This window comes from Garra rufa, chromosome 13 (assembly GCF_049309525.1).
Source record: "Garra rufa chromosome 13, GarRuf1.0, whole genome shotgun sequence".
Classification (NCBI taxonomy): domain Eukaryota; kingdom Metazoa; phylum Chordata; class Actinopteri; order Cypriniformes; family Cyprinidae; genus Garra; species Garra rufa.
This window is the reverse complement of record NC_133373.1, coordinates 30,241,583-30,261,778: the sequence shown is the minus strand read 5'-3', so window position 1 is coordinate 30,261,778 and position 20,196 is coordinate 30,241,583. Positions and strand designations below refer to the sequence as shown.

The following is a 20,196-nucleotide window of genomic DNA, read 5'->3' as shown; positions in this document are numbered from 1 at the left end:
GTGTAAATATGCAGTCATCCTGCTGTGGTCGTATCAGCCCCAAAAGCTTATTTCCTGAGAGGTCACTTCCTTGCAAACTAACGCCTTGAGAGTGTAAAAAAAGGAAAGTGTTTCCTCCTTGATCAGTGTTAGAGAGGGGTATTTCCACAAACTAGAATTCCATTGCTTTTACTGGCTGATGTGACATGTGGATCCGGGAAGGGAAGTCCTAAACCCCATAAATACCCCAAGAGACTGATTTCCAGACCAGATTCTCAAATCAGAACCATCATATAGGTAGAGAAGTACAGAGACGACCATCAACAGGAGCATTTCATATCTGTACATCACTGACAATGGTACGTAAAGCATTTTAATTGTGCATTTCTATAGTATCAATGAATATTATGTTCATCCAATTGATAGAATTCTTTAATTTTGCAGGACATCTTCAACAAAGTACCACTGCAATTTTTTGCTTCCCTTGTACTTATTTATTCAGGTAATAAAGCAAAACATACTAATGTATAAACTAAACATAGTAAACAAACATAATTCACTCAAGGTGCATTGGTTTAATTCTACAGCGCTAAACATATGGAGCGGCACCGAAGGCTGGTCATACCATTACTCAGATTCGATGATGAACTGGGAATCTGCCAGAGACTGGTGCAGACAGAGATTCACCGACATGGTAGCCATTCAAAACAAAGAAGAGATTAATCACCTCAACAGCTTCCTTCCAAAAGTCAGTGGATATTACTGGATTGGCATCCGTAAAATTAATGACAACTGGACCTGGGTGGGAACTAATAAGACGCTTACCAAGGAAGCTGAGAACTGGGCAGAGAAGGAGCCCAATAATGGAGGGAATCATGAAGACTGTGTGGAAATATACATTAAAAGAGAGAAAGATGAAGGCAAATGGAATGATGAATCCTGCTACAGGAAGAAGACGGCACTTTGCTACACAGGTAGTCTTTATGCATCTCAAATTTTTATATATGACCACATTTTCCCCATTGTGGAAATCATACAGCCCTAATATTATTTTGTAGATTATTAAAAAATTTAAATGGAAGAAAAGCCATTCCGCTGTATTTGTTGAATACACCCATTCAACAATGCATAATCATCCATTTTTCTTTCTCAGCGGCCTGCAAAGTCGACTCCTGTGTCAGTGGTCATGGAGAGTGTGTCGAAACCATAAACGACCATAAATGCTCATGCTTTGATGGTTTCTATGGAGAGCGATGTGAACATGGTGGGTAATACTTCTCTAGATACATTTAACACATTTATGTTGACAATGAAAGTGTGAACCATGTGTAACCATGTTGCCTGTTGTCTAATTTTCAGTTGTAAAATGCAAACCAGAGGACATCACCCCACTAGATTATGCTAGCATTGATTGCTCTCATCCTAATGGAAATTTCTCATATGCCTCTCAGTGTAAATATTCCTGTGAAAAAGGTTATAAACTAAAGGGTTCCAGTACGACAACATGCACTTCTACCACAAAGTGGTCAAGCAAACCACCAACCTGTGAACGTGAGTTGAATTTACATTGTAAAATGAAAATGAGACATTTGATCACAAGCTTTTTAAAACACTTGGACATCTTTTTGCAGTTGTTCAATGTCCAGAGCTGAACAAACCACAAGAAGGTGAAATGCAGTGTCAAAATCCAATGGGCAACTTCAGATACCAGTCCACCTGTGAGTTTATGTGTGACGAAGGATACACGCTGCGAGACTCCAGCTCTTCAACATTGTTCTGTGAAGCAACGGGACACTGGAATGATTCACAACCCACTTGTGAAAGTAAGACGGGTTTGAATTTACTTAGACTTAAACTTCCATTAAAATAGTTCATCAGTAGTTCTTCACTTTGCTCTTTAATTTTTCTGCTCATTGAGTTTAATCATGACCCTATTTTCTGATTTTCAGTTGTAAAATGCAAACCAGAGGATGTCACCCCACCAGATCATGCTAGTGTCCAGTGCTCTTATCCTAATGGAAATTTCTCATATGACTCTCAGTGTGAATATTCCTGTAAAGAGGGTTATAAACTAAAGGGTTCCAGTACGACGACATGCACTTCTACCACAGAGTGGTCAAGCAAACCACCAACCTGTGAACGTGAGTTGAATTTACATTGTAAAATGAAAATGAGACACTTGATCACATGCTTTTTAAAACACTTAGACATCTTTTTGCAGTTGTTCAATGTCCAGAGCTGAACAAACCACAAGAAGGTGAAATGCAGTGTCAAAATCCAATGGGCAACTTCAGATACCAGTCCACCTGTGAGTTTAAGTGTAAAAAAGGATACACACTGCGAGACTCCAGCTCTTCAACATTGTTCTGTAAAGCAACGGGACACTGGAATGATTCACAACCCACTTGTGAAAGTAAGATGTGTCTTAATTTACTTAGACTTAAACTTCCATTAAAATAGTTCATCAGTAGTTCTGCTCACTGCTCATTGAGTTTAATCATGACCCTATTTTCTGATTTTCAGTTGTAAAATGCAAACCAGAGGATGTCACCCCACCAGATCATGCTACTGTCCAGTGCTCTTATCCTAATGGAAATTTCTCATATGACTCTCAGTGTAAATATTCCTGTAAGGAAGGTTATAAACTAAAGGGTTCCAGTATGACAAGATGCACTTCTACCACAGAGTGGTCAAGCAAACCACCAACCTGTGAACGTAAGTTGAATTTACATTGTAAAATTTGCCATTTGATCACATGCTTTTTAAAACACTTGGACATCTTTTTGCAGTTGTTCGATGTCCAGAGCTGAACAAACCACAGGAAGGTGAAATGCAGTGTCAAAATCCAATGGGCAACTTTAGCTACCAATCCACCTGTGAGTTTAAGTGTGAAAAAGGATACACGCTGCGAAACTCCAGCTCTTCAACATTGTTCTGTGAAGCAATAGGACACTGGAATGATTCACAACCCACTTGTGAAAGTAAGATGGGTCTTAATTTACTTAGACTTAAACTTCCATTAAAATAGTTCTTTAGTAGTTCTGCTCACTGCTCATTGAGTTTAATCATGACCCTATTTTCTGATTTTCAGTTGTAAAATGCGAACCAGAGGATGTCACCCCACCAGATCATGCTACTGTCCAGTGCTCTTATCCTAATGGAAATTTCTCATATGACTCTCGGTGTGAATATTCCTGTGAGGAAGGTTATGAACTAAAGGGTTCCAGTACGACGACATGCACTTCTACCACAGAGTGGTCAAGCAAACCACCAACCTGTGAACGTGAGTTGAATTTACATTGTAAAATGAAAATGAGACATTTGATCACAAGCTTTTTAAAACACTTGGACATCTTTTTGCAGTTGTTCAATGTCCAGAGCTGAACAAACCACAAAAAGGTAAAATGCAGTGTCAAAATCCAATGGGCAACTTCAGATACCAGTCCACCTGTGAGTTTATGTGTGAAAAAGGATACACGCTGCGAAACTCCAACTCCTCTACACTGTTCTGTGGGGCAACGGGAAGCTGGAACGATTCACAACCCACTTGTGAAAGTAAGACGGGTCTGAATTTACTTAGACTTAAACTTCTATTAAAACAGTTCATCAGTAGTTCTGCTCCATTTTCTCTTTAACTCTCTCTGCTCATTGGCTCTAATGATAATCCCCTTTTCTGATTTTCAGTTGTACAATGCAAACCAGAGGACGTCTCCCCACCAGATCATGCTAGTGTCCAGTGCTCTTATCCTAATGGAAATTTCTCATATGACTCTCAGTGTAAATATTCCTGTGAGGAAGGTTATGAACTAAAGGGTTCCAGTACGACAACATGCACTTCTACCACAGAGTGGTCAAGCAAAGCACCAACCTGTGAACGTGAGTACCATTTAGCAAACAGACATCTGAAGCTCTCAAGAAAACTGGCTAATCTGTTCACATGTTACTTTGTTTCCTCTCAGTTATTCACTGCCCAGCTCTTAACAGTCCTGTCAATGGAGAGCTGAGCTGCACTTCCAGCTCTAATTACGGGAGCAAATGCAGCTTCAGTTGTGTTGAAGGATTCCGCCTCCAGGGAGCTTCAGAGATCAGCTGTACAAAGACAGCAAAGTGGAGTCAGGAACCACCTCGCTGTGAAGGTAAAAACAAACTTTTACCACATTTATGGATTTACAGGTTCAAGTTAACATACTAAACACTTTGTCTTCTCTCAACTTTGTAGCAGTGGTCTGCCCACAACTTCCTGAGCCAATCAATGGGTATATGAACTGCTCGTCTGAAGAACCCACCTTTGGCACCTTCTGCATCTTCATCTGTGACGAAGGTCAACTACTTGAAGAGGACAGTGACAAGATAATGATGTGCAACTCCAATGGGAGCTGGTCAGGGGAAGTGGCAGTGTGTCAAGGTAAACAGCTGATAGCAATTGTTGGATGCAGATGTGTCATTTCGAGATGATAAGATAAAGACATTCTACAGCTTATTTCCTTTTATTTGTATTTTCAGCTCATCCTGATACCTCTGCATCACTGCTCGAAGCGACAGAAGTGACTGTTGGGGTTGCAGGCGCTATCAGCGCCTCCAGTCTGGGCTTAGTCCTCTGGATACTGAAGAAACTGAGGAAGAAAGGTGAGTCAAACTGAGTTTGTTGAGTTCCTGAATATGTTCTTGCATATAATTCTTTGAATAATATACTGGAAATGAATTAAAATGCTAAATAATGCCTTTTTGTTTTTCAGCTAGCAATTTTGACCTGAACAGGTAAGACATGTCTTATTTTGCAGTTATATTTTTCTTGCATCATTACTGTTATTATTTATTAGTTTTAATTTATACATACAGGACCATATCCTGTTTAATTTTACTTTTGTCTATTTCATTTTTAGTACCTTGGATATTGAGGATCCACCACAGTCTTATAAGAACAGCATTGACAGTCTTATATAGAGCAAAAATAGCATCAGCATATACGGTGAGCATATATTCCTCATGCACATATGTGACCCTGGACCACAAAACCAGTCTTAAGTCGCTGGGGTATATTTGTAGCAATAGCCAAAAATACATTGTTTGGGTCAAAATTATTGATTTTTCTTTTATGTCAAAAATCATTAGGAAATTAAGTAAAGATCATGTTCCATGAAGATTTTTTGTAAAATCCTACTGTAAACCTATCAAAATGTAATTTTTGCTTAGTAATATGCATTGCTAAGAACTTAATTTGGACAACTTTAAAGGTGATTTTCTCAGTATTTTGATTTTTTGCACCCTTAGATTTCAGATTTTCAAATAGATGTATCTCGGCTAAATATTGCCCTATCCTAACAAACCATACATCAATAGAAAGCTTATTTATTGAGCTTTCATATGATGTATATATCTCAGTTTTGTAAAATTTGACCTTATGACTGGTTTTGTGGTCCAGTGTCACATATACTGGCCAGTATGTGTAATAAAACAACTGAAAAACTCAATACAACTTTCTTTTTCACAGGACTCACAACTGCCTCGCTGGACATTAAAATATATCATCACAAATAATTTGACACATATTTTTTAACTCTAATGGGCATTATCGGTTACAAGGCATCAGTCCTAACTGAATACGATTTCTACTTCCCAACGGAAGCTTTTATTATTTACTTGAATGAACATATTGTTCTGTACTATTTAAATGTACTCTATTCATGTTATTAATATACATTTTTGTACTATTTATTGTTCCAAAACTGTATTGGTCCTATTAAGCTATTTTATGTAAATCAATAAAGTGTGATTTTTTTATGATATCATGGGTGTTTGAATGCATTTTCCACTTTCAGATAAGTGTCTAAAACTTTAAAAAAGCATGTATTTTTCAACATCAAAACCTAAATGAATCTGTAAAATCATCAGCATTATATTTGAACTTTAAAGGAATATTGCACCCAAAAAATGACAATTCTGTCTTTAATTACTCACTCTCATGTCATTCAAACCTGTAAGACCTTCATCTTCATCTCTGTTCATCATCAGAACACAAATTAAGATATTTTTGACGAAATCCAAGAGCTTTCTGACCCTGCATAGACATCAACGCAACTACCAATCTGGAAGTAAACTTCTCCTTTAACCCTTTAAAGGAGAAGTTCACTTCCAGAACAAAAATTTACAGATAATTTACTTACCCCTTTGTCATCCAAGATGTTCATGTCTTTCTTTCTTCAGTCGTAAAGAAATTACGTTTATTGAGGAAAACATTTCAGGATTTATCTCTAAATAGAGGACTTCAATGATGCACCCAAGTTTGAACTTCCGAAGTGCAGTTTAATGCATTCAAATGGCTCTAAACGATCCCAGCCAAGGAAGAAGGGTCTTATCTAGCAAAACAATCGGTCATTTACCTCAAATGCTCTTCTTGTCTTGTCTCTGCGATGCGCACGTGTTTGTATATTCCAAGTCAATACCGTTAGGGTATGCTAAAAAACTCCCATCTCATTTTCTTCATTGTTTTCACTACATGTTTTACCTTATTTTGTAAAGGGCGTTTGATCTTCTTTGCATGTTCACTTTGTACATTTGCAGCAATGAAGGATGATTTTGAAGTACCCTAACTTACCCTGTCTTGAACCGGAAAAAACAGATCACACAAACCTAGACAAGACAAGTGTTTGAGGTTAAAAATGTATAAATTGTCAATTTGTTTCGAAAATGACTGATCGTTTCACTAGAGACCCTTCTTCCTCGGCTGGGTTTGTTTAGAGCCCTTTGAAGCTGCATGAAAACTGCATTTTGGAAGTTCAAATTTGAGGGCACCATTGAAGTCCACTATATGGAGATAATTCCTGAAATGTTTTCCTCAAGAAACATACTTTCTTATCAAATGAAGAAAGAAAGACATGAACATCTTGGATGACAAAGGGCTGAGTAAATTATCTGTAAATTTTTGTTCTGGACCTGAACTTCTCCTTTAACACCTAAATAAAAGCTGGAAGTAAAGCCACGGTTCTCTTCCTTTATCTTTCCTCACTTGTAAGTGCATAAAGCTATTAGCATTGTTATTGCAGTGAAAGGTTTTGTTTAAATAACCCAGCTCATGTCATGTTCATCTGGACATATCCCGTGACTGTCCTTCCTTGAAGCTGCCTATAATCATATATAATCATGGAGTGTTTGTTATATATTTTAGTGGGTTAGCTTGTACAGAAATACATTTCAGAGGTTTTACCTTTATGATGAGTGTGGTCTTATGTTGTTCGATAATGAAAATCATCGAATCATTATATGCATCCCAGCACCATACTCTTTGTGCAAAAAGATGCTTTTATGAAATAATAAAAAAACAGCAATTTCCAAAAAGTGACATTTTGCCCAGGAGGTGGTTAAATTTTTTATTCTTTCAATCAACCCTGTGAGGAAAAATGCTTTGATTTAATGCTAATGAATTATTTATATGGTGGGAAACCCCAATGTGCTTACAGTTCAGTTTCTGTTCTATTTTATTTTCAGTTTTATTTCCAGTTTATGTTGGTGCTTTAACTTGTACTTATTTCCGTAATTTGCAGTGGCAATATTTCTCCTTTTTGTTTAGCTTTAGTTTCAACCTACTGTTTATATTTTATTATATTTCTGATTTATTTAAATTAACAAAAACGTTATATTCTTTTCAGTTAACAATAATGAAACTCAATGAATGTAGTTTAGATCTTGTATTAAAGGCTCCTAGAAATAGGTAGACCTTTATAAAGACACTTCTGTTTGATTAGTCTAAAGAGTGCAGTTCCTGATGTATCCAGTAGGAGGCATCATCGTTATAGTTTATTACCTGCTGCGTCATTGTAGATTTTGATCAGCGGTGGACATAGAAGTTTTTTCCTGCCTGTACTTTGGATGTTTGTTGGTGTTTTGGAGTTTAAAGTGTTAGTAAATGACCTTCAAGTAAGTTTTCTTCTATTTCTAAATAATTTCAACCAGGTTTGAAGTGTTTTTTTGTACGTTGTACTTTATGATTATGCACAGATGTGTAACGATTTATAGTTGATCGTCCGAAAATGTGCAACGCCATTAGGCTAATTACTCAGTTACATAATCAGGTTTACCTTGTAATCAGTCAGTTATATGTCAAATTTGCTGCTGCATACATTTTAACCAGTAATATTGCTCCTGTGATTTTATTTGTCCAATTACACTGTTCGTTTAGGCACCTGGATTTAGTAATATGCATTCCTACTGAAGTCATGTTGTATGATCTGTATATCACCTGCAAGTGCACATCTGCTGCATATTTAGAGCTTTATCTGTTATTCAAAGATACCGAATGTTAGCATTCTTGACTAGGAAGTGAATGATTCATTTGTAAATGACTTTATTTTTTCTTAATGTTATGTTTTGTTATTTTTAGACTAATACTGAATACATTTTGGAAAGAAGCTCCGGTCTCCTCATTCTTTGTGTCCTGACTGACACCTCAGGAGTGTATACTGATTTATAATTAGAGCCAGAACCTAGCAGTCTCCTTTCCTCTCCAACAAATTGGTCCTTCGAGCCAGATCAGTGTTCATTCCTGAAACCATGGAGTCTGATGAGGAGATCATGGGGGCGACCCGACCAAAACGCCGAACACATCCACCAGCACGACTTCAAGATTTTGAAGTACAGTATGTAAGGGGCAGACCTGTAATTAAACCTGCAATCTCACCTTCTTGGGAGGTACATTCCCATATGACACCTCTCCAGTCCTCATGGGGCAATCCTGACTACCCTAATGATGAAGCTGTTCCTTGCACAGTCCCTCGGTTAAGACCAAGTTTTAGTTATACAGAGCAAAAGGAAACCCTTCCCCAGTCATTCACAGCAACCCAGCAGCCCATTTCCCTTGAGCCTGACCCCTATCACGAGCTCCAAGCTCTTCGTAGAGAGAATGCACAGCTGCTACAGTCACAACAAGCCTTTCATGCTGACCTGATGGAGTTGAAAGCGGTTCGTACTGAGTTTAAAGAACTTGTTAAAGTTGCCCAATCTCTTAGAGCTGACCTTAGCCCAACTAAAAGCCATTACAGTCCTCCAGTGCGACCATTACCCCAATTGCCATCCAGTCCTCCCAGCCACATAGACCGGGCAACGCTGATCTCAGCTGCGAATGAAGAGTGGCTTGAGCTTCCCCCTTGGCCGCAGCCCGAGCTAGAACTGAGAAGAGGTATGGAGACTTTACAGTTAGCAGACCCCAGCGCTAATACCTACCAATCAGACGTACCAACGGATTTCAAGGGTTCTCAGGCTCCCCTTACACCAGCATATCGATCTTCTCAGTATCATTCCCAAAATACAGATGTTCTACCTCCTCCTCCAACACCTGAAGACCTCAGGGAGTTGTTTGCCTCAGCTGCACCGCCCTTGTATTGGAAACCTTCACGAACCCAAATTCCAGTTTCCTTTGCCCGACATGGAACCATGCCAGGGAAGTCGAACCATCCAGCACCTACATTTAAGGTAGTGTCAAACTGTCCACCTTTAACCCCCACCTCACGGTCAGAGTATGTCTATAGAGGGCCTACCCCTTCTATTCCCAAGTTCAGCCATCCAGATCCAAGCGAGTTCGCTAGACTTCGGATAGCGTTGGAGAATTTGCTCCCGCCAGATGGGACTGAACTTTTTAAATATCAAATACTAGTAGACCACTTAAAGTTGGATGAGGCTAAACTGATTGCCGATGCATTCCTGAATTCCCCTACTCCGTTTACTGATACCATGGTGGCCCTCAATGAGAAGTTTGGTCAGCCCCACCAGCTAGCATTGAGGAAAATTGCCAGTGTCCTGGAAGCCCCTGATGTAAAGCGAGGGGATACCATTGCATTCCAGAAATTTGCTCTTCAGGTACAGTCGTTGGTGGGCTTGTTAAAGACATTAGGACCTGAAGGTGACATTGAGCTTAATTGTGGGTCACATGTTGCCCGACTTTTGAGCAAACTACCTTCAGACCAACGAGCTGAATTCCGCCGTCACATGTTCCGGCAAGCTGGAACCGTACCCAATCTCCATGACCTGTCAAACTGGCTCCGCTATGAAGCCTGGTGCCATGACTTTGATGCCTCACGAGGAGTTCAAGACCGACAGACTTCTCGACCTGCACAGAGTAAAAGGTCTGTAGCTATTCTTCATGGGGTGGGAGAGGCTCAACCTGTAACTACCGAGGTCCCTCAGAAGGGTCTAAGCCAGTTGAAATGAAATGGTTCTGTCCCTTCTGTGATAGCCTTGAGCATTATTTGAGTCAATGTAAAGCCTTTGCTAAACTTACCACTGACCAAGCCAAAGAATGGATTCGACAGAATAATCGCTGTTGGCGCTGTGCCAGGACTCATCATGCTGCTCAGTGTGATCTCAGGAAGCCCTGCAACCTGTGTCATGTTAAACACCTTCGCCCTCTACACAATGTAAATGTCAGATCCTCCCAGGAGGATACAGTCAGTGTTGAGAAGACCTGCCTTACCAATTCTGCTCCAGACCGATTTTACCTGGACAAACCCGTTGTTGGGAACCGTGTCATGCTCAAAGTAGTACCTGTACATGTTCATTATAAAGACTGTACATTAGATACCTTTGCACTTCTGGATGATGGCTCCGAGAGAACCATCCTGCTTCCAGCTGCTGCTAAAGCCCTCGGTATACAAGGCACACCTGAAGCTCTCCCATTGCACACTGTAAGACAAGACATTGAAGTTCTTCACGGCTCATCTATTTCCTTTCACGTATCCCCAAATCACAAACCGCAAACCCTTTACAAAGTTGATCATGCCTTCACTGCGGAACGCCTCAATTTGTCACAGCAGTCTTATCCTGTGGATCAGCTGCAGAAGAAGTATAAACACTTACGTGGTCTTCCCATTCTGCCGGTGAAGGATGCTCAGCCTCTACTTCTGATTGGGTCAGATCAGCCACATCTCATTACCCCCCTTGAGCCGGTCAGATTAGGTTCTCCAGGCGGACCTGCGGCTGTCCACACACGCCTGGGCTGGACCCTCCAGGGCCCTGCATCATTCATGGGGTGGCCTGCATCCTCCCAACACTGCCTGCTGACATCTGTCCCTCCAATACAAGATGAGCTCTTTAGGAATGTCCAAAGACTCTGGCAGCTAGAAGCTGTTCCCCACCGGGAGGAGAAAGAGGTGACTCGATCCAAACTGGATCAGGAGGCTTTAAAGCTACTTGAAGCCAAGACCATCCGCACAGAAGTGAACGGCCTTCTTCGCTTGGCAACCCCCTTACTACGGCAGAAGTATATGCCTCAGTTGCACGCCCCTAAGGAGTCGGTCATGCCTAACCTCCGTAGTATTGAGAAACGTTTGCTGAAGGATCCGGTGAAGGCAGAGACCTATAAGGAAGAGATTGAGAAGCTCAGGTGGACGGGAGCGGTTCAGGAGGTGGTTGAAGAGACCACAGACACGGACGAATGTTGGTATATCCCTCACCACATTGTCAGTCATAATGGGAAATTTCGTGTTGTTTTCAACTGTTCCCACCAATATCATGGGCAGAGTCTCAATCAGTATCTGCTGCCTGGCCCTACACTTGGCGCATCGTTGCTAGGTGAGCTCATCAGATTTCGGGAACGTCCAGTTGCAGTTAGTGGTGACATCAAGGCGATGTTCCATCAGGTCCGCCTTCTTCCTGAAGACCGTCCCCTACTGCGATTTCTCTGGCGTGATCTGAAAGTAGATGAGCACCCTAAGGTCTTTGAATGGCAGGTGTTGCCATTTGGCACCACATGCAGTCCTTGCTGTGCGACTTACGCTCTGCAGCACCATGTGGTCAAGCACAGTATGGCTGATGAGTCCATCAAGTTTTCAGTGGAGAAATGTTTTTATGTGGACAACTGCCTTCAGAGTCTGGACACCCCTGAGGCAGCAAGGCACTTGGTTGATGGACTGAGAGACATGCTTTCCCAAGCTGGATTTGAAATAAGACAATGGGCCAGCAATGTCCCAGAGGTTCTGAGTCACTTACCCACAGAAGCTCAAGCGGAGAGCTTGGAGCTTTGGTTAGCTAAAGACAAGATCGACATACCTGAGTCAACCTTAGGCCTACGCTGGAATTGGCAGACTGATACACTGGCGTTCAAGCATCGACCTGTTGTGTATGAGATTCCCACCCTCAGGAATATTTATAAGGTCCTAGCTACTCAATATGACCCTCTGGGAATTCTGTTGCCTTACACCACACGAGCTAAGGTCATCATCAGGCAGCTATGGAATAAACAGCGGGGTTGGGACGACCCAAACTTGCCACCCGAGCTCTTGCAGTCTTGGCACATCTGGGAGAATGAACTTCAGTACCTACCAAACATCAGCCTCCCTAGGACTTACGTCCCTCCTGAGGTGGAGAATGATGGCTCCACTCACGAAGTCCACGTATTTTCAGATGCTTCAGAACAGGCATATGGAGCTGTGGCATATTTGAGGACCACTGACAAATTAGGCCAGGTGTACCTGTCTTTCCTGGTAGCTCGATCCCGAGTGGCCCCCAAATGCTCTCATTCGAATTCCTCGATTGGAACTTTGTGGAGCTCTTGTGGCCGCTCAGTTAGCTCAGCTACTTCAAAAGGAACTGACCTTGCAAATAGAAACCACCGTGTTATGGACCGACTCCTCCACTGTCCTCACTTGGCTGACCTCAGAATCCTGCCAGTACAAAGTTTTTGTCGGCAATCGCGTCGCTGAAATCCAGGAACTAACTGAAAATTGTTCTTGGCGCTATGTGGATTCTGCTCGCAATCCTGCTGACGACCTCACCCGAGGCAAACCACTAAAAGTCCTTACAGAGACCAATCGATGGTCTCAAGGACCTCCCTTCTTACTCCAAGATCCAGCTGACTGGCCAGTGATGCCAGGAACAGACTTGACAGATGACCCCAACGAGCTACGGAAGTCTGCCTTCTGTGGTGCCACAGTGTTGCCACCCCAATCCAGTATACCTGATGCTTGGAACTATAATACCTGGCAAGATCTCCTGGATGCCACTGCCAAGGAAATTCAGGTAAACCCTACTTCGACTTCCTTTCCTGATGCAGATGATTATCGTCAAGCGGAGGTCCTTATCTTCAAGCAGGTTCAGCAGGAGTCTTTCCCCACTGACTGTGACCGTTTGGGAAAGGGGAAACCAGTGTCGTCTGACAGCCGTCTGCTTACCTTAGCTCCTGAACTAGACAGATTTAGTGGTTTAATCCGAGTGGGAGGTCGACTGAGAAGAACTGAGTCCATTGGTGACTCCACCTTACACCCCATTGTCTTGGACGCTCATCATCCAGTCACGCAGCTACTAATCAAGCATTTTGACTCCAAGCTGCATCATCCAGGAACAGAGCGCGTGTTTGCCGAAATGCGGCGCCATTACTGGATTATCCGTGGCCGTGAGGCCATTCGTCGGCACCAGCATCGGTGCTCAGAGTGTCAGCGTTGGAGGGCACAGCCAACTATTCCTAAGATGGCAGACTTGCCTTCTGCCCGTCTTCGTCTCCACAAACCTGCCTTTTACTCATGTGGTGTAGACTGCTTCGGGCCAATGCTAATTAAAATTGGAAGACGCACAGAAAAACGCTGGGGGATAATCTTTAAGTGTTTAACCACTAGAGCGGTGCACTTGGACCTCCTCCATAGCATGAATTCTGATTCCTTCTTAATGGCCCTCAGGCGATTTATGGCACGAAGGGGGACACCAGCCGAACTGTGGTCCGACCAAGGAACAAATTTCAGAGGCGGCGAAAGAGAACTGAGGGAAGCCTTTGGTCAAATGGCTCCTGAGTTACAGAACCAACTTGCTCGCCAAAGGATTCAGTTTTGTTTCAATCCTCCAGCAGCCCCACACTTTGGAGGAGTGTGGGAGAGAGAGGTACGTTCTGTAAAGTCAGCCCTCTACACCAGCGGTTCCCAATTCCAGTCCTTGCGCCCCACCGCTCTGCACATTTTGCATGTCTCTCTTAGTTAACACACCTGATTCAGATAACCAGCTCATTAGAAGTGAGGTCCGTGAAGGAACTGCGATCCGATTGACATGGTCCCTGCAAAGTGTTCATTGCTCCCTGCTCCCTAAGCGGGGGAAATCTGTTTACTATACTTCGAAACATTCATTCACATATTTGCGCTACGCCACCGCATGTAGCGTCTTCACACACAGATGAAACTTACTAGAGAAGTGTGACATAAGTGCATCTGTAAATAAATGCATTTTAAATTTACGTCTCGCACGCTTTAATGACCTTCAAATGGAACACATACGCTCGCTTCGAACTAATGAATAATGGCGGAATATCCTGTGATGTCCACTTCGAAGGGCAGTAACGTTGGAATAGAACAAATGTCGGAAGCGATGAGTGAAACACACAAAATGTGCAGAGCGGTGGGTCGCGAGGACTGGAATTGGGAACCGCTGCTCTACACCACCGTAGGGGCTCAATCAGTTCCAGAGGAAGTCCTGCTGACCGTCCTTCTAGAGGTGGAAGCAATTCTAAACTCAAAGCCTCTAGGTTACGTGTCCTCTGATGTTGCGGACATTGACCCAGTGACACCGAACAACCTGCTCATGGGGCGGCCGGATGGTTCTTTGCCACAGGTAATCTACCCAGAGTCTGAATTGTTGGGTCGGAGGCGCTGGAGGCATTCGCAAGTCCTGGCTGATAACTTCTGGTCCAGGTTTATCCGAAACTATCTTCCAAGCCTCCAGACACGGCAAAAGTGGCAGTCCTCTCCCCCGGACTTGAAAGAGAAAATGGTAGTCATGATCGTAGATCCCCAGATGCCAAGGGCTCTCTGGCCTGTTGGACATGTCATCAAGACTCACCACAGTTCGGATGGACATGTCAGGTCTGCTGATGTAGATATAAGGGGGCAAGTGTATACTCGGCCAGTAGCACGGTTAGTGATCCTGCCAGCTCTGCCAGATAACGGAACCTGTCCTGCCAACTTGCCCTAAGTGGAGTCGCCTTTAGTAGGAACAAAGTTGCGTAGCACCTTTGGGGGCGGCTGTATTAAAGGCTCCTAGAAATAGGTAGACCTTTATAAAGACACTTCTGTTTGATTAGTCTAAAGAGTGCAGTTCCTGATGTATCCAGTAGGAGGCATCATCGTTATAGTTTATTACCTGCTGCGTCATTGTAGATTTTGATCAGCGGTGGACATAGAAGTTTTTTCCTGCCTGTACTTTGGATGTTTGTTGGTGTTTTGGAGTTTAAAGTGTTAGTAAATGACCTTCAAGTAAGTTTTCTTCTATTTCTAAATAATTTCAACCAGGTTTGAAGAGTTTTTTTGTACGTTGTACTTTAATATGATTATGCACAGATGTGTAACGATTTATAGTTGATCGTCCGAAAATGTGCAACGCCATTAGGCTAATTACTCAGTTACATAATCAGGTTTACCTTGTAATCAGTCAGTTATATGTCAAATTTGCTGCTGCATACATTTTAACCAGTAATATTGCTCCTGTGATTTTATTTGTCCAATTACACTGTTCGTTTAGGCACCTGGATTTAGTAATATGCATTCCTACTGAAGTCATGTTGTATGATCTGTATATCACCTACAAGTGCACATCTGCTGCATATTTAGAGCTTTATCTGTTATTCAAAGATACCGAATGTTAGCATTCTTGACTAGGAAGTGAATGATTCATTTGTAAATGACTTTATTTTTTCTTAATGTTATGTTTTGTTATTTTTAGACTAATACTGAATACATTTTGGAAGGAAGCTCCGGTCTCCTCATTCTTTGTGTCCTGACCGACACCTCAGGAGTGTATACTGATTTATAATTAGAGCCAGAACCTAGCAGTCTCCTTTCCTCTCCAACAGATCTGCCGTTTGCTATCTGAGCTAAGCAAATGGATTTAATCGTGGTCCCATTTTATGTTTTTCAGTTGTAAATATGAACAGGAGGACAAAACCACTAGATCATGTGGTCTCATAAAGCTTTCTCATATGGCTCTCAGTGTGAATATTCCTGTGAGAAGGGTTAGAAAGAAAAAAACAACTTTGTTAAACTATTAGTTCACTTTCAGAAAAAAAATAAATACAGATAATGTACTCACCCCCTTGTCATTCAAGATGTTCATGTCTTTCATTCTTCGGTCGTACAGAAATGATGTTTTTTGAGGAAAACATTTCAGGGTTTCTCTCCATATAATGGACTTCTATGGTGCCCCCTGAGTTTGAACTTCTAAAATGCAGTTTAAATGCAGCTTCAAAAGGCTCTAAATGATCCCAGCTGAGGAAGAAGGGTCTTATCTTGCGAAACGATCAGTTATTTTCTTAAAACATTTACAATGTATATACTTTTTAATCTCTACACAGAGTAAACACAGAGGTAGACAAGATGAGCATTTGAGGTTAAAAAAATTATAAATTGTAATTTCTCTTAGAAAATAACCGATCGTTTTGCTAGATAAGACCCTTCTTTCCTCGATGTGGTCGTTTAGAGCCCTTTGAAGCTGCATTTTGGAAGTTCCAACTCGGGGGCACCATAGAAGTCCATTATATGGAGAGAAATCCTGAAATGTTTTACTCAAAAAAACAAACAAAAAAAAAATCCTTACGACTGAAGAAAGAAAGACATGGACATCTTGGATGACAAGGGTGAGTACATTATCTGTAAATTTTTGTTCTGAAAGTGAACTACTCCTTTAAGAGAAGAAATTGTTGAATAAAGCCATTATGTTTGTTTTCTTTGTGCATAAAAAGCATTCTCGTAGCTTCATAAAATTACGGTTGAATCACAAACTATTTTAACAATGTTTTTTACTACCATTCTGGGCCTTGAATGTGGTAATTGCATTGCTGGCTATGCAGGGTCAGAAAGTTATTGGATTCATCAAAAAATATCTTAATTTGTGTTCCGAAGATGAACAAAGGTCTTACAGGTTTGGAATAACATGAGGGTGAGTAATTGAGTGAACTATCCCTTTCATTACTCTTTGGCTAAAGAAAAAAAAAGACCTTTACAACTTTGGCCTGGGGATGAGTAAATAATCAAGGAATTTTCATTTTGGGGTGAACTACCAAACTACTTGTAAATGTAAACCAGTAACGTTTGACTTTAATGAGATGACATCTTGAGTGTTTCAATCCATTTTCCACTTTCAGCTGAGTGCCTAAAACTTAAAAAGCATAAAAGTAGCATTTTTCAACACCAATGTATAAACAAATAGTAAGCACAAATGGAATGATCAGTCATATATTTAAATCTTAACACCTATATATAGGCTGGGAATAATGTTCTCCTTTATCTTTCATCACCTTTAAGTATAAAGCCATTAGCATTGTGAAGGCAGTGAAAGATTTTGTTTATGTAACCCAAGTCATGTTCATCTGGATGCATCCTGTGACTGTATCATTCCCTGAAGCTGCGTATAATCAGGGAGTGTATGTTTATTATATATTTTTAGTTGGTTAGCTTTTACAGAAATACCTTTCAGAGGTTAAAACATCTTTTGAATGATCCTTGCTGTAAATGACACATTTTTTTTTTTATTGTTTTGAAACTGTATGACGAGTGTGGATTACTAAAATCATCTAATCATTATCTGCATCTCAGCTCTCTTTGTGCAAGACAGAATTTTACGGAAAAATAAAAGGACATAAGAGATAAGCACATTTCGAAAATTGACATTCTTTTCCAAGGATGTTACATAATATTTATTCTTTCGCACCTGTGAAAAAACATCCTGCAATTTAATGCTACTGACTGATATATATGGGGGGAAAACCCACTTTGTCCACAGTTTTCAGAGCAAAAGAGACTTTCTGTGAGCTCAGACGAACAATATTCTACTAGCGACAAGTGATTCAGTCGAAAGGAGACTAAAGAGAACCATGGTATGCATCTATTATGAAACTTTGCATTTCATTTGAACCTTTTTGGTTCAATACAAACCTTTGTATTGACAATTAAGTGATTGTTTTTATTGTTCAGACTGGAGGTGTTGTGCACATAGGAGTTTTGATACATCTCTGGTTTTCATTGGGTGAGTAAATTCTACATTGATCATCCTTCCAGAATAAAATACATTTGAGAAATAAATTAACTTTTGTTGTCATTTTAGTCAATGTTGAAGGATGGAGATATCACTTCTTGAACAATACAATGAAGAGCTGGAATGAGACAAGAAGTTGGTGTCAACAGCAGTACACAGACATTGTGATGGTCCACGATGAAAATGTAACACTTTTCCTTCAAAAAATTTTGACAAAGAAATCTTCATCCCCCTACTATTGGATGGGGTTACAAAAGATCAATGGCAATTGGACATGGGTTGCCAATGGACAAACTGTGAACTATGAAAACTGGGCAACCAATGAGCCCAACAACAACATGTCTAATGAAAACTGTGTGGAACTGTACATCTCCAAAGACGACAAAAGTGGAAAGTGGAACGATGACGGTTGTATAAATAAAAAGTATCCTGTATGCCAACAAGGTAGGGAGTTGGAGATGAAAGGTGCCTTACTTGTTCAATTAGTTGATTGATTTCCAGTTAGAGCACATATTAATAACCTTCATGATTCTAATTAGAGACATATCTGATAAACCAAAAAAATATGTTTTTTATAAATCTATGCATTTTCTTTCAGCACAATGTCCAAACAGTACATGTACTGCTGGAGAGGACTGCATAGAACAAGTCAACAACTTCACCTGCGTGTGTAAACCAGGTTTTTCTGGACCAAAGTGTAAAAAAGGTGAAATATTTGCTGAGAAAGTGAAACATAATATAATTTAATAGTGGCTTTCAGCTGATGGCTCATAACCCAGGATCTGTTCAGATGGGGTGAATGAAAAACTATGTTAAATGGACAAAATGATATACAATCCTGGATGCACACATGTATGATAATCTTTATTTAAAAGAACATTTCACCAAAAAATGAAAACATTTGCTGACAATGTGCTCACCCTCAGGCTATCCAAGATGGCAGTCAAACCAAAATTTATTCAGACACCTTTAACATTTCTCACATTGTCACAAATTATTCGCTAAAATATGACAAGAACAATCCTGATAATGTCAGATAACAATATTTACACAACTGTCAATACTAGTTGACCAATTACCAAGCAATGCTTAATTTTGTTCAGTCTCAGTCACATTAAAGAAAAAAAACACTTAATATGGTCAGGTCTTTTAGGGGATATGTCACAGTTTCCTTTATTTTGTGATCCTCACTTACATTATTTAACAATAGCGACCTGCACCCACTAGTAAAAAATGGAAAAAATAAAAAATTTACATCTGGTGTCTGAAAAACTTTTGGTTTGACTGCAGATGAGTTGTTTCTTCATCAGAACAGAACAGCACATCACATGCAGTGAATGGGTGCTGTCGGAATGAATACTCAAACACCTGATAAAACATCTCTGAGGAAGAAACAGTTTCATCTACATATTGTATGCTAAGGATGAGTAAATATCCTGCAATTTTTCATTACTGGATGAACTACTCCTTTAAGTCACGTAGTCATTTTTCTCTCTCTCCAGTCATTTCATGTGACCAACTCTCCACGCCAACGCATGGCAAGATGAAATGCTCTGGTCCGTTTGGGAATCATTCCCTCAACTCAACCTGTACATTTTCATGTGCTGGTGGATATAAACTGAGTGGTACAGCTGAGCTCAAATGCAGTTCCTCAGGTGCATGGAGTGCACCACCACCTTCATGTGCAGGTGCAATATCTATTTCAAAGTTATGATTCTGTGTTTACATCAAAAATGTCTTTTATTATGTAAATAAATAAATGCATGTAATATTAAGTTGAAGTTTTTCTGTTGTAGGGGAGTGTTTTCCCGTTCTTTTGTTTGGTGGTGGATTACTGAACTGCACTGAAGGACATGACGGCATTAGATCTGCCTGTAGAGTACAGTGTCCACCTGGTCATTTGCTGATGGGTTTTGCTGAGTTCACCTGCAGAGCTGATGGCACATGGGAGTCTTCCTTTCCACTAATGTGTGCAAGTAAGGAGAATTTTTAGTTGTGTGCCACAGATATTGAGTATAATCAGAGTGACATGTAATAATAGTATGTAATAAGGGTGTTTAATTTGTCTAAATTTTGGCTTAGAGAGTCAAAAAAACATACACAGACAAAACCAAATTAAACTCTGCGGCTCGTGACGATACATTGAGGTCTTAACACACTAAACAATCGGTCTGTGCAAGAAACTGCGATCTGTCGCGCTTATACATCACTTGTTATGGGTATGAC

At 40.7% G+C, this 20,196-nt stretch overlaps 2 protein-coding genes across 2 annotated transcripts; both read left to right on the top strand.

The window, feature by feature from the left end:
• Positions 1-224: 224 nt before the first annotated feature.
• Positions 225-5,752, top strand: LOC141283248 (E-selectin-like). The gene is made up of 19 exons (XM_073816535.1): positions 225-338; positions 424-481; positions 567-953; positions 1,133-1,243; positions 1,339-1,530; positions 1,611-1,802; positions 1,929-2,120; positions 2,201-2,392; positions 2,503-2,694; positions 2,769-2,960; positions 3,071-3,262; positions 3,343-3,534; positions 3,664-3,855; positions 3,939-4,115; positions 4,199-4,384; positions 4,483-4,605; positions 4,716-4,737; positions 4,863-4,948; positions 5,471-5,752. The coding sequence occupies exons 1-18, from the start codon at positions 336-338 to the stop codon at positions 4,921-4,923; spliced, it is 2,856 nt and encodes a 951-aa protein (XP_073672636.1). The 5' UTR covers positions 225-335; the 3' UTR covers positions 4,924-4,948; positions 5,471-5,752.
• Positions 5,753-17,686: 11,934 nt separating this feature from the next.
• Positions 17,687-19,684, top strand: LOC141348464 (P-selectin-like). Its single transcript, XM_073852761.1, has 5 exons — positions 17,687-17,812; positions 17,910-17,961; positions 18,040-18,414; positions 18,569-18,676; positions 19,473-19,684. Exons 1-5 carry the CDS (start codon positions 17,810-17,812, stop codon positions 19,682-19,684), a joined length of 750 nt encoding a protein of 249 aa, XP_073708862.1. The 5' UTR covers positions 17,687-17,809.
• Positions 19,685-20,196: the final 512 nt, after the last annotated feature.

Coding starts and splice junctions, on each gene's coding strand:
- LOC141283248 (XM_073816535.1), top strand. Junction 954..1,132: donor GACGGCACTTTGCTACACAG/GTAGTCTTTATG, acceptor TTTCTTTCTCAG/CGGCCTGCAAAGTCGACTCC. Junction 2,961..3,070: donor TTCACAACCCACTTGTGAAA/GTAAGATGGGTC, acceptor TCTGATTTTCAG/TTGTAAAATGCGAACCAGAG.
- LOC141348464 (XM_073852761.1), top strand. Junction 18,415..18,568: donor GTATCCTGTATGCCAACAAG/GTAGGGAGTTGG, acceptor ATTTTCTTTCAG/CACAATGTCCAAACAGTACA. Junction 18,677..19,472: donor TGGACCAAAGTGTAAAAAAG/GTGAAATATTTG, acceptor CTCTCTCTCCAG/TCATTTCATGTGACCAACTC.